This window comes from Coturnix japonica, chromosome 10 (assembly GCF_054131305.1).
Source record: "Coturnix japonica strain WE chromosome 10, WE-NBRP24, whole genome shotgun sequence".
NCBI lineage: Eukaryota > Metazoa > Chordata > Aves > Galliformes > Phasianidae > Coturnix > Coturnix japonica.
Genome location: NC_140672.1, coordinates 12645401 through 12658195, shown reverse-complemented (window position 1 = coordinate 12658195; position 12795 = coordinate 12645401). Strand labels below are relative to the sequence as shown.

General features: G+C 40.4%; 2 protein-coding genes across 2 annotated transcripts; both read left to right on the top strand.

Moving 5' to 3' along the window:
- Window positions 1-222: 222 nt before the first annotated feature.
- On the top strand, window positions 223-2496 carry LOC146759371 (immunoglobulin superfamily member 22-like). The gene is made up of 3 exons (XM_085510287.1): window positions 223-479; window positions 1315-1583; window positions 2227-2496. Exons 2-3 carry the CDS (start codon window positions 1385-1387, stop codon window positions 2370-2372), a joined length of 345 nt encoding a protein of 114 aa, XP_085366413.1. The 5' UTR covers window positions 223-479; window positions 1315-1384; the 3' UTR covers window positions 2373-2496.
- A 3450-nt stretch (window positions 2497-5946) lies between these two features.
- Window positions 5947-12061, top strand: LOC146759370 (kinesin-like protein KIF20B). The gene is made up of 5 exons (XM_085510248.1): window positions 5947-6099; window positions 6594-6655; window positions 6859-6978; window positions 8198-8393; window positions 10660-12061. The coding sequence occupies exons 1-5, from the start codon at window positions 6021-6023 to the stop codon at window positions 11412-11414; spliced, it is 1212 nt and encodes a 403-aa protein (XP_085366374.1). The 5' UTR covers window positions 5947-6020; the 3' UTR covers window positions 11415-12061.
- The last annotated feature ends 734 nt before the right edge of the window (window positions 12062-12795 follow it).

The following is a 12795-nucleotide window of genomic DNA, read 5'->3' as shown; positions in this document are numbered from 1 at the left end:
GAAGGTATGAGCAGGGAGGGTGGCCTCTTCCATGTCCTATTTCACCTCAGACTTCTCGTCTTGAGGTTGATTTCTGTCGTTCTCTCCTGCTAACTTTATAAATGTATAGTCTTCACTGAGAAGATTACACAAAGATCATCTAGTCCAACCATTCTACCACATCCCAGTATGATTTATAGTAACAGTGGTAACAGTTCACCTTGTTTCCCCACAGCCCGCAATGTAGAAGTAACGAAGCACCTGCAGGATGTGGAAATTGAAGAAGAAAGCTCTGCTGTCTTCTCCTGCGAGCTGTCTTATGATGACGAGGACGTGGAATGGTTCCTGAATGGCAACCTCCTTTACACCAACAATTACAATGACATCAAGAACATTGGCAATTGCTGCACAATGACAATGAAGCAGGTTAAGCCTGAGGATGCTGGCACAGTGACAGTGAAGTCAGACAGGGTGTCAGAAAGCGCACCTGAAGGTGATAGGTGGGTCTGATCACACCCCTCCTGGATGTAAGAGATGCTAAGGAGCTCCAGTTCATTCTATTGTGCAGCAATCCTGCTTCTAAAGCTCACCTCTCTGGGGCTCAGATAGCCACCAAAGTCATGATGGGCTTTCTTCCAGTGATTTATGGAATTAAGGATTTATGACTGCAGGGAGAGATCATTCAGTGTGTGTTTTGCCTCTGGGATGACTAATGACCAGGCTGTGAGCAACCTGATCTAGCTGTGAATGTCCCTTTTTATTGCAGGGGAGCTGGGCTAGATGGCCTTTAAGGGTCTCTTCCAATTCTAAGGATACTGTGATTCTAATCTGCTCTCCCCTGCAATTAAGCTCTTTTACTCTATGCGCTCAGAGTTTGAAGGATTTCCTCTTTCTCCTTACTTTTGCATTTGGTGGAAGTTTTTTCCCCAGTATAAAAATCTGATGTGTGAAATAGAAGACAGATAAGAGTAGTCAATAATACAGGAAAATCAAAAGTGTTCCTCTTAATCCTGTGGCCTGCTGTATGAGCTCTGCTCCATGTGAGGGCAATGCCAGCTCTCCAGCTTTAGAAGAGCTGCATCCCAATTACTTCATATGATATCAGTCCCACCCAAAGCAATGCAGGCTGTCCCTCCTGTTCCCTGTATTCTCCTACTGATTAGTTCAGAATTCCATAAAGCGTATTCAGTCAACAGACATGAAACCGCTTTAGGTTCTATCTTGGTGTCGTCAGTAGTGGTGAAGATTTATTTATCCCTCTTTAAAAATCTGAAAGCAACTGGAAATGTCTGGTCTTCTGTATCATGTTGTTCTGTTTTGCCTGTTTAATTGCAGAGAACCCTGCTGTCTTCATGAAGTCCTTGGATGATGTTTTTGGTGAGGAGCGGGGTGTGATTAAATTGGAATGCGAAGTCTCTATAAAGAGAAGGTCAAACCAGTGTGGAAAAAGGACGGTGTTGTGCTCACTTCTGGCAACAAGTATGAACTGGTACAGTCTGGGAAGACCCTATGTCCCCTTATCCATGACCTCGAGATGTCAGATGCAGGTTTCTATACCTGTGATATTGGCACTGATGTTGCCAAGTCAAAGGTCGGCATTCAGGGTAAGTACTGTGGAAAGTAAAGGAGTGCTGAAAGCACATTCAGTGTGGTCACTATGTCTTACACCTATTCCCCCTTGAGCCTTAATAGTTTCTACAATAGAAGTGTATTACTGCAATTTAGTGCAGTGATGTCTGGAAAATTCCCATTGCTTTTGATGTAAATGTATCTCATTTTGCCATGGAAATCACCAAACACATCAAGAATGTCCTGGAAATATTTCCTTTCTAAACATACCAAAAATGGAGAAATGGTTTGAACACCAATAGGGGTAGGATGGTAACAAATGAGCTAATAGAAACAGTTAATTTCTTGTCATAGGCAAAACCCTTTTTCTCACGCAGCATCTTAGAGTTGTCCTCTCTGTTAGGTTTTTCCCTCTGTAGCTCATTGAATCTTCATTCTGCTCCATGGACTGAGCTGCTCGCCTTGTAGTTCTTCCAGAGCAAAGACAAGAGATTCACGTCTCTTTTTTTTATAGCTTTCTGGTAATTCTGAGTGGAGAATGTCTTAGAGAATACATCAGTAAGGAACACAGCCATGTTCTGCAAATCCTGAGTTAAAACACCAGTACTGCTACTCACATATGTCACAAATGCCTTTTCTCCATATAAACCTCATACTAACCTATCTCTTCTCTTCCAGAGCTGAATAGTGGCATTACCAAACGGCTGAAAAACACTGAAATGCAGGAGGGAGAAGATTGTACTTTTGAATGCATTCTCTCCCATGAAAGCATTGATGAGTTCAACTGGACACTGACTGGAAGCAGAGTGGAAAGTGGTGGGTGATTTAAAGCTTCTAACGTGAGTCGGAAATATACTCTCATTATCAAAAGTGTGACTCCTACTGACACTGAGGAAGTCGTTTTTACTGCCCGTGGTCTAACCTCCAAAGCCTCTCTGTCTGTGAAAGGTAATGAGATGGGAGAGATTCTGGGGTCTGATTCCTTCAACTGTCTTCTGATAAGATTGTCGTGAGAGCTAAGTCATAATATGGTTAAAGTGAATAGCAACCTTCTACTTGAACCTTGAAGCACTGAGAATTTCTCTTAAAAATAAGTAAAAGGAGGAAACATTTTACACAAATGTGAGAACTACCCAAAGCACTGGGGTAGTGTTGGCAATGGTCATCTCACTACAGCTTGTTCCATTAACAGTAAATCAGGAATGATCTGTTGAGGGAACTGAGGGAGCAAAAATCCTCTAAGTATAAGCTGAAGGGATGGCCTTCACATCATCTAGCTGTACAACAAATTCCTATCTAGAACATGTGCATCTGAGAGCATCATCTGAGGCTCCCAGTGTGATGAGTGGAGAGAAGAGAGAGGCAGTTTTCAGACATGGTTCATCATCCTCAATGGGGTAGATTTAAGAGAGAATAAATGCTGCCTGGAATTCTATTGTCTGTACTTTGCAGATTACTGCTGGCTGTAGGATGGCGTCTGTTGCAAGTGCCTCTCTAACTTATCTCCAGCATGTAGATGCGTGTATTTTGAGAGAGGCATCCTACCCTAAGTGTATGTTACTCAAAAAGCAATGTTTTCTTCCAGGAAAACCTACTGAGGTTTCAAAACAGCTGGAGGATAAGACAGCAGCAGCAGGGCAGGACATCAGCCTGAGCTGTGAGCTGTCAAAACCGGATTTGAACATCAGGTGGTACAAGGATGGCAAAGCAATCAGAAAAAGCCAGAAGTACGACTTGCAGCAGGAGGGAAGTGTGGCCATTCTGATCATCCATGACTCTACTGCCAAGGACAGTGGGGAGTACCCCTGTGAGACAGAGGACTCCATAACAAAAGCCAGGGTCACTGTGCAAGGTGAGTTGAAAAGCACACTGGGGATGGCATGTAGAGAAGTCGAGGTAAATATCTGCAGCCTGTGGGTGATGTTTTTCTCTTCTGTTTCCTTGAGCAGGATCAATTCTTAGTTTTCAGAAAATATGATGGATTAAAATCTTTTCCTTAAAATAATCTGGAAACTGAATGATTCTCCAGTGTGATGTGGATCTGGGCAGCCTGGTCTGGTGGTTGGTGACCCCTTGGAGGGGGTTTGAAACTAGATGATCTTTGAGGTCCTTTTCTACTCAGGCCACTCTATGATTCTGTGATCATTCTATGATTCTATGATCTTGGGTGTTAGTGAGCCAAGAAAAGATGGCAATCTGAATTAGTCTATATTGAATATGTGTAATCCAAACTATATGCAGTTTATCAGATGAGATCCTACCAGCGCATGTATAATGGTATTGAACTTTCCAGATATCTACTGGAATTATCAAACCTATGTAAATGGGTGGACTCTGTGGTCTTCTTAGACTCTTTGCATCTCTATGTGATATTCTGAAATGAGGGCAAAGGAGATTCAGGACACCTCTGTATGCTTGGGACTTGTTGTGGTAACAAATCCCTTTGTCCTACACCCTCATCCTTTTTTTTTTCCTTCCAGAAAAACCTAATTACTTTATCAAGGAACTTTCAGATGTGAAAATTGAAGAAAGTGGAAGTGCACTTTTTACATGTCAGAGCGAGAAAGCCGCATCCTTCGTCATATTATCAAGACATTATCCTGGTAGAATTTGTACATTTATGGCAGGTCTTTGGGGCTGCAGCTGTCTGGCCTGAATAGCAGTTCACAAGCCATGCACAGAGCAAGCTGCACAGAAAGGGAAAGAACTACCGACTAGAGCAGTGCTATTGAGAACTTTATGTATCATTTAAAAACCAAAAATGCTGATGTACGGTGAGGCTGGTGACCCAGAAATCAGTGTGAACTTTCTATCTCTGACCTTTCTGAGTTACAAATAGTCCTCCAGAGTTCTAGGCAAAAATTCCCTTATGCTGCATTCTGGGTAGTTGTCACGGTTTAGACAAAAATCTACCTGTGTCCGTGACAGGGGGGCCGCAGGCAAGCGAGGTGCTAGAAGGAGCTGAACCTCTGTCCCAACTACTTCAGAAGCAGCCCAAACCCCCTCATACACGGCTAAGATCTCCTTCTCAGTTGGAGTGTAGCACTCCTCTGACCCTTTATATGCTCGACTCCAAAGTCCCGGGGGTTGGCCTTGGGTTTCTCCTAAAGCTCTTTGCCACAAACTCCAAGTGGGACCTTTCTCTCCAGCAGCAGTGTAGAGGATGTTCTTTACATCCTGTCCCGTCCGTACTGGCCCCAAGGCCACGGCACGGGCTATCTCTTGTTTTCTCTGCTCAAAAGCCTGCTGCTGCTCAGGACCCCATGAGAAATTATTCTTCTTCCGTGTTACCTGATAGAGGGGGCTCACTATGTGGCTGTAGTTTGGGACATGCATTCTCCAAAAGCCCACTACTTCCAGAAAAGATTGGGTCTCTGTCTTGTTGGTGGGAGGAGACATAGCAGTGATTTTGTCAGTCACATCTGCTGGGATGTGTCGATGCCCATCTTGCCATTTTACACCTAAGAACTGGATTTCCTGTGCAGACCCCTTCACCTTGCTGCGCTTAATGGCAAAACCAGCTTGCAAAAGAATTTGGATTATCTGTTTTCTTTTCTTGAAAATCTCTGCTGCTGTATGGCCCCACACGACAATATCAACAATATACTGCAAGTGTTCGGGAGCAGTAAAAGTATTCATGCTTTATATGACGTTATGATGTGGAATACTGATAGCAAAATTACGAAATTATTAAACCATGACACCCTGGTATTTTTCTTTTTTTTTTCTTAAATATTTTCCTTTTTACTATTTAAATGTTATGGGCACATCTTGTAGAAACACAAGGCTGTTTACAAAGAAGTGCATGCTGTGTTGCTGTATGATGAGCAAGATACATCTATTCTTCATCTAGCTAGAATAGTTGCTGAGCCGTAAGAACAGTTTCAGAAAGCTTTGGGAATTTGGGCGTTTTCCTTGTTTCTGCAACACGAAATGAAAATTTACGCTGTATACAAAGAAAAGGGGAGTCCAAACTTGTACGTTAAATTTGAAGGAGATCAATCTGGGGTAATATTTAAAAAAAAAAAAAAAAAAAAAAAAAGGGGGAGTGTGGTCATCAAATACTATAAAATATATTAGCTGTTACTAGAATGCCACTTATCTTCCCCCCATACGAATCACTGTCATGTTGTATGTAAATTTGTGAGGTGGGTTTTGAAGCTGAAATTAAAAACTTCTTGTATGGCTGTCTTCATAGTGGCTATCCAGACTATCTGTAGAAATAACAGCTATTATGTAGTCAGCTATTCACCAGTTTTAACTGATTATAAATTACGTTTCAGGGTGGAGAACATAGCATAGTGCCTGACACCTGTGTTGATCCTGAGGGCATTCTTGATTCTGTGCATTATGATGTCATTGATATTAAAGAGCAAGCTGAGGCAGCACATAGTTCCATTGTATCCCTGGGGGACCCGAAGGAAGATACTGGCTGGTTTGAAAAGCAGCTGGAGAAAACTAACTTTGAACTGATGGAGACCAAAGAAGAGCTAACAGAGAGAAACACCAAACTACTTAAAACTGAAGAAGAGCTGATGCAGAAGAACAAAGGTGAGTTGTGCGATGTGAAAGGTAGAAGACAGAAATAGTTCATTAATCTAAAAGAGAAATAACCAGTTTGAGTAGGAATTAGAGGAGATGTTCTACCTTTGGAACCATAGCCTGTAGATAAGTGATAGTTTGTTCCTTGTGTATATTCAGGTTCAGCAATTCCACGGTTTTTGGTTATTTCTTTTCTTTTTTCCCCCTCTCCTTTAAACTGCAACGAGCAGCTTTACGCTTTCGTAAGTATGGGGTTAAATGTCTATATCTTGATTTTTACTTTTATATTGTAATCTCTACTCTTCTTTATGTCTTGTTGATGCAATGTTTTCGTTCCAAGAAATATAGAAAACTTTTGAATCACTCCCAATAAGTGAAGACCACATGCAAATTAATTAATCTGTTCAAAAGCTACCTAAACGTTAGAATATCTGGAAAAAATGATTACTTAATAAACTATCTATTGGCTACTTATGTAATACAACCTTTTCTGTGTGTTACAGACTTTGAAATGCAGGTGATTAAATTGGATGAGTCTGTTGAGCAACTTAAAGAAGCAACTGAGGTAACTTTATCAAGAAGATGTTGTGTAAAATTGTTTTAATACCAACTTGTGGTAGCTTAAAATGCTATTCCAGTAGGCTCCATTAATAGATTTCTTACCGAGCTTAGCTTAACTGAATTTGCCTTTAATGCATTGTGTAATTCAGCTACTTAACACTACATTAGAAACTGATGACTGATTTTTTTTTATTTTTTATTTCCAAGAAAATGAATACACAAAATGAAAGGATTCGAGAGCTAATGGACATCGTGGTGCAGAAAGATGACATTATTACAGAGCTACAAGACTTAAAATCTCATTTAGAAGAAAAAGTAAAAGATTATGTGAGTTTTACACATCTCCGTATCCTTATACAAAAAAAGAAAAACACTAATTCTATGCTTGTAATCAACACATTTTTGGAAAAGTGATTTTCTGTATGTAGCTGGTACTCGCTTGAAATTGTAAACAATTCAAATTTATCTGAAGGTAGTTGTTGTTAACACAAACAACAAAAATATCAGTGTGTTCCACTAACTCCTGCCTCACACTCCTACATCAGAGGAAGAGCAACAGTAAAAGTATGTTGAGTAGAGTTGGAAGTACGAGTAGGAATGGTCAGGATATCTCCACGTTCTATGCAGTCCATAAAACTTTATCCTGACTAATGTACTGCCAGCTACTGAATATGTGAAGACTAGCTTGATTAAGTATGTGTGCATACCACTTCTGGTGGTTTTTGTTCATTTTTTGATGTTTGGTAGCCTGAAGTAGCTCTGAAAACATTTATAGTTAATTCTGTCACTCAGATCTCTAACCTTGTAAGCTTAGCAACTTGACCCTTCTTAGTCTTTGACTGTCTGCATCACTGCAACTTAGTATTTCCATGGTATTAAAGCTGACTGTGATGAGTAGTCATGTCCTCACCTATTACTTCTTCCAAGAACAAGGCTCCAACTCTATCTGTGAGATTGTGTGGCCTGAACACTTCTGAGGCTTTTCTTTTCATAAGTTACTAAAGATGAATAATCAGTCCTTGGCAGTGCCAGCATGGCTTAACAATCGTCATCTTGTAAGTAAGGAAGCTTCACTTGTGGTCAAGGACACAATCTAAAATATGCGTGACAGAGCTGACTAAGCTTTAAGGTTGGATTATATCTGTCACGATGAAAGTGATTTTAGCAGCTTAGCAGAAGTGTGATGTGATGAACTTGTATGAGAGCTGACCATTTGCTCTTTGACCATGTTTGTAATTTTGTTGACTTCTTGGAAACAGGAAATTCTTTGATAAACTGCTAAACTCTTGATTGTGTGCAAGTCTTTTACTTTGTAACCTGCTAGGCTCTTGCTTTCCCTTGTATACTCTACCGAGTATTGCACTTGTCATTATCTGAAGGTGTACTTGTTCTGTCTTCTATTGAGATTTGTAACTGATGTCTATAGAGTCACCGGGTAAATATTTTAGCTGTATGGTTTTGTGTAAATATTTGCCTACAGAAGATTACTGAGACTTAAGTGCTCCTTTTGTTAAGCTTCAATGTAACTGATCTTATATCAATACAGGAAAAGACTACCTACCATTTAACTACCATTAAAGCAGAACCAGCAGAAGAGAACACTAATAAAGGAACTGAAAGCAGCCAATTTTCAGTGCTTTCAGTTAAAGCACTGAAACAAGAGAAAACTGAGTTGGAAGTGGGAAGAAAGCGCAGTACTGATGAGGATAAGCCTACTGTGGAAGAGCCACCTCCAAAGAAAGGTACAGTTTCTTCCATCGTTGAACAGGGTGTCTTCCAAAACAATAAATTGCTTCCTATTCCGGATAGGAAGCAAAAGGCTGTGAAGCACGTACCTTATGGTATAAGGAGAAAAGCCACTGTGTTAAACTGTAAATAGAAGTAACTGTTATGTAAATATCCCTTTTTCAGAAGGTCCTATGCTGTTCATTTTTGAATGCTTAAGAATAAAAGTTTTTTGCACTATTTTTTTCCTTTTTGCTGCTTTTTCCTCATCTGTTGATGCACTTGCAGATTTGGTAATAGTTTTAAAGCAGTTTCTTTAGGATTGTTTCAACTGCTGTTGCTGATCTTCTGAGTAGCATCAGCTGTTCAAGTGCTTTTTTTTGTTTGTTTGTTTTGTTTTTCCTGAAGCAACTATCAAAATTGTTGATGACCTGCTAATTGCTCGCTCATGGGCAATATTTGAGCAAAATGGTTTGGATAAGCTCTGATGTATTTAACTTCACTTCTGGGCACAGCTGAGCATCAGTGTTCCTAGAATTACGGAAGGCATATACAATGTAGAAGGGAAAATCTAAAACTTAGCTGTAGTCCCTTCCTTTCTTGTATTCCTCTTGCAAAATATGTGCAAGGGAGAAAGTCAAGGCCTTCTTTGGATGAGATACTGTTCTTGGATGATTTGTCCCTGCTGCCTTTATTTGGCATAAATATTGAATCCTAATGTGACCACTGAATGGCATCACATATAAGCATCTTACCAGAGACTGAGGGAGGGATGTGGACTCCTCCATACTCCAAATAGTAGTGGGTTTGTTCTAATCATATGACCAAAGCTCTCATTTAAAAATTAATGACAGCAATGCTCCACATAGGAATTAAAATGGGTAGCTGATAGTCACAATGCCATCATGAAGTTTTCTGTTAAGAAGTACTGAGTATTCAATCATGTTAAAATTTTCTTCTATTTGTGAGTATTAATATCATCCAATTTCAAAAACTGCTTAATATATATTCTTTAGCTATGTTAAATATACACAGTAGAACAATGAGCACAGGTATGTTGTGCTGGTTCTTTTGTAGAATTAGTTATATAAGTAGCACGAGCAAAAGTGTTTTAGGAGATGCTAGGTTATCTCAGCTTCAAGTTCAGGGTATTTACACCATTCTCTGAGCTTTTAGGTCTTGTTTCCTATGCTCTGTAATAATGCTTTTTCCCTACTTCCTGTGTAAGGAGCTTCTAGACTGAACATTACACATCTTCTCCCTAGTCTTATTTATCTTGCTTTAGTGCTTGCTTGTTGTTTTCAGCATAAAGTGTTTAGATTACTTATAAATCATATTCCCCTCACTAGTGATGCTGGGAGCAGCAATCAAAACCCAAACCTGGTTTAGGGTGGAATATGCCACTGCTGTTTCTTCAGTATGACTTTTAAATCAGTTGAGGGCTGTATATAAAACTCCTTAGATGAGTTAAGAGGCTGTTTCCATGCAGTACATGTGAATCTGTATGTAATGCAGGCTGCACGTGGGCGCTACAGCAGAAGTCGCTTTTGATAGAAAGAAAATGCATGTGATTTTAGCTAATTGCTCACCAGTTAAAGAAAAAAACAGCCCCAAGCTAATGGAATATTTATGGAAACTTGAATCTGCAAATTTGTACAACTTTATGAATGAACTTTATATGCAAAAGAGTAAGTGTGGACAGAAGTAGGAATCCTCATATTTTGTTTAGAGATCAACTGAATAAGAGAGACAGATATCAACACTTAAGTGATCAACTTGTCCAGGGTTTTATCTTTCTTTTGAAAGTAAGAGGACTGTGAGTTGGAATGAAATTTCTTAGAGAACTGTTTATCTACCATTTAGATGTAGATGGAGTGATTCCTGGCTGCCTTATAGGGATTGCTGAAGCACGGAAGATAGAAAGAATATAGCTGTGAATTATCTATCTCGTTCCCATGTTTCTTAAATCTAATTAGATTTTCTACTGGTGTGGAGTGGAAGGTTTGAGTAGTGCCATGGTAAAAGTGTTCTTCCAGACTGAAAACCTTTTGCTGTTAATTCTGTATAGAAATCTGAGGCACCTGATTACGTGTTCAGAGAACTTTAATTCCTTCACTAGTATCAAATACTATGTGATGTGAGGGCATGGCTTGCATATTATGACAGTTTTTCACTTAGAAGTTGCTACTTGGTGTTGTGAACTGCTATGTAATAATGATTTTAATCAATCTGAGCTACATTCCTTTTCCCTTTTTTTTGTTTGTTTGTTTGTTTGTTTTACAGTAGTTGTAAATGAGAGAAAGAAAAAGAACACTGTAGAGCAAAAGAAAATTGAACACATGAAGCAAAAGTGCTCCACGTACCGAAAGGAAGTACTAGCACTGAGGGAAAGAACTGAAATCTTGGAACATCATTTAGCTGTGCTTGAAGAACAATGCAGAAGAGAAAAAAATAAAAAAGAAGATTTCAGTAAGCAGGTAACAAGCCTGCGTATTGAGCTTTCTTTTTCTGAAGAAACAGCTGATGCCCTCCGTGAACAAATTCTGCAGGGTCAAGCTGACTATCGGGAAATTGCTTCTGAACTGGATGAACAGAAATCTATAAATATGACACTTGAAAACAAAAATGCCCAACTAACTAACAACATAGAAGTTGCCAAAGAATATATAATTGATAAAGTGTCACAAGTAAAAGAAATGCGGACCAAATTAGATGAATTATACAAATGTCACTTAGAGTTTCACGCCATCGGTACTGACTTTGTCAGTGTAAAGGATTCCTCAGACTCTGAAAAAGATGAGACAGGGACATCTCAAATTAGTTCTGCATGCATTCAGTCACAGACTTCTTCCATCTCAGATCTTGTGCAGGACCTCTCCTTTAACTATAGTCTTGAAAGGATTTGGGAAGTATGCAGAAGTATTGTTGATGTTTCCTCACAAAAAAGTCAGCACATCAAAGCACTGCTTCAAGACAATGAAAACCTAAAGGCAGGACTGAATAATGCTGAAAATCATAATCGTCATTCAGAGAGTTAGGACGCTCCTTCCTGCTAAACAGAGAAACAGAGAGAGAGGGAAAGCCAATCTGTTAGCTGTTTACGAGCTTCATACACAAAAGAAACAGCACACTAGCTCATGCAAAATGTTAGTCATTAGAAACTGAACAGCACTCCTTGCCCCAGCTTAGCAGTTGTGTGGATTCCCAAACCCACAGCTCCATGGTGCTGTTTGTTCAGACCCAGAGTGTCTACAGGTAGAGCCAACCATCTGCCTAGAAAGTCAAAGGGGGTCAAGTGACCAGGACAGGCACAACTGACATCAGCACCCCCATGCAGTGTTTGAAGGAAAAGCAAAAGTGCAAAGAAACCGAGCAAATTCAAACCAATGTGTCCTTTGAGAAATGGGTGCACCGTGGGAAAACGCCACAGCAGACAATCCCACAACAAAATGGGCATCATTGAACGAAGAAAGAGGCTGAAGTGAGTCACCTACACGCCACTTCTGCACATTCCACCCCAAACCTGGTTTGCACCAACAGCAGAAATCAGTGGGTTTTGGATCACTTCTAATACTAAGCAAGAGAAGTAATACTTGCATTCTGTGATTCCTCCTCCATATCCAACTACAGTCTTCTCAAAATTCAGAATTTATACAAACTTATAAATAAATGCATCACTCATAAAGCCAGATGTCTGTATTACTTTTTCTTTATCACTCTCCTTTCTGGCAAGTGCAGGTGACCAGCAAGCTGTGGATTTGATTCTCAATATGGAAGCTGGCACAGATTTGGGGACCAAGTTCCAGTGGGAGAAAATGTAGAGCAAGCAGTGGAGGTGGAAACTCAAAAAAGAAAGTAGCTTGTCAGCATGAACACTCCAGAAACAGGGCAGCAGTCATCACCTCCTTGCAAGACACCGATCTGCTTCCCTGCTCCATCAGGCTCCATGCCAGCCCAGTACAGCACTGCTCCTGGACACAGCAATCATTTCACCAAGACTCAGCTCAGCTACCACCATCACACAGTGGGACCGGCAGCCTCCAGCAGTCCCTTCAACCCAACCTGTTCTGTGATCCTGTGATCTGTGACCATGGGTGAAAAACAACTGCAGCTGCATCTGAGGCTGCCCCAGGACTGACTCAAACACACTGACATGGCAGGGGCAGAAAAGAGTTCATTTACAAAGTGAAAGCAAAATGTCTAACGGAAGAGACCAATGCTCAGCCTTTCCATTCTGAGCACTGTCCAGCTGACACGGCGCACTGCACCGCTGTGCCAGCATGGCTCCTGCTTGGAATGGCTGCTTACTGTGCCCCATCAAGGAAAAACTGCAGGAAAGATAACTTCAGTTTCACAGTCCTGATGTTGGTGTTACCATTACCCAAAGTAGTTCAGAATATCCTCAGGGTTGCTATAAAT

Excerpts from the sequence above, each read along its gene's own strand:
- LOC146759371 (XM_085510287.1), top strand. The coding sequence starts at position 1,385 with ATGCGAAGTCTCTATAAAGAGAAGGTCAAACCAGTGTGGAAAAAGGAC. Across the intron at positions 1,584-2,226 it reads GTCAAAGGTCGGCATTCAGG|AGCTGAATAGTGGCATTACC; the intron begins GTAAGTACTGTG and ends CTTCTCTTCCAG.
- LOC146759370 (XM_085510248.1), top strand. The coding sequence starts at position 6,021 with ATGGAGACCAAAGAAGAGCTAACAGAGAGAAACACCAAACTACTTAAA. Across the intron at positions 6,979-8,197 it reads AAGAAAAAGTAAAAGATTAT|GAAAAGACTACCTACCATTT; the intron begins GTGAGTTTTACA and ends ATATCAATACAG. Across the intron at positions 8,394-10,659 it reads AGAGCCACCTCCAAAGAAAG|TAGTTGTAAATGAGAGAAAG; the intron begins GTACAGTTTCTT and ends TTTGTTTTACAG.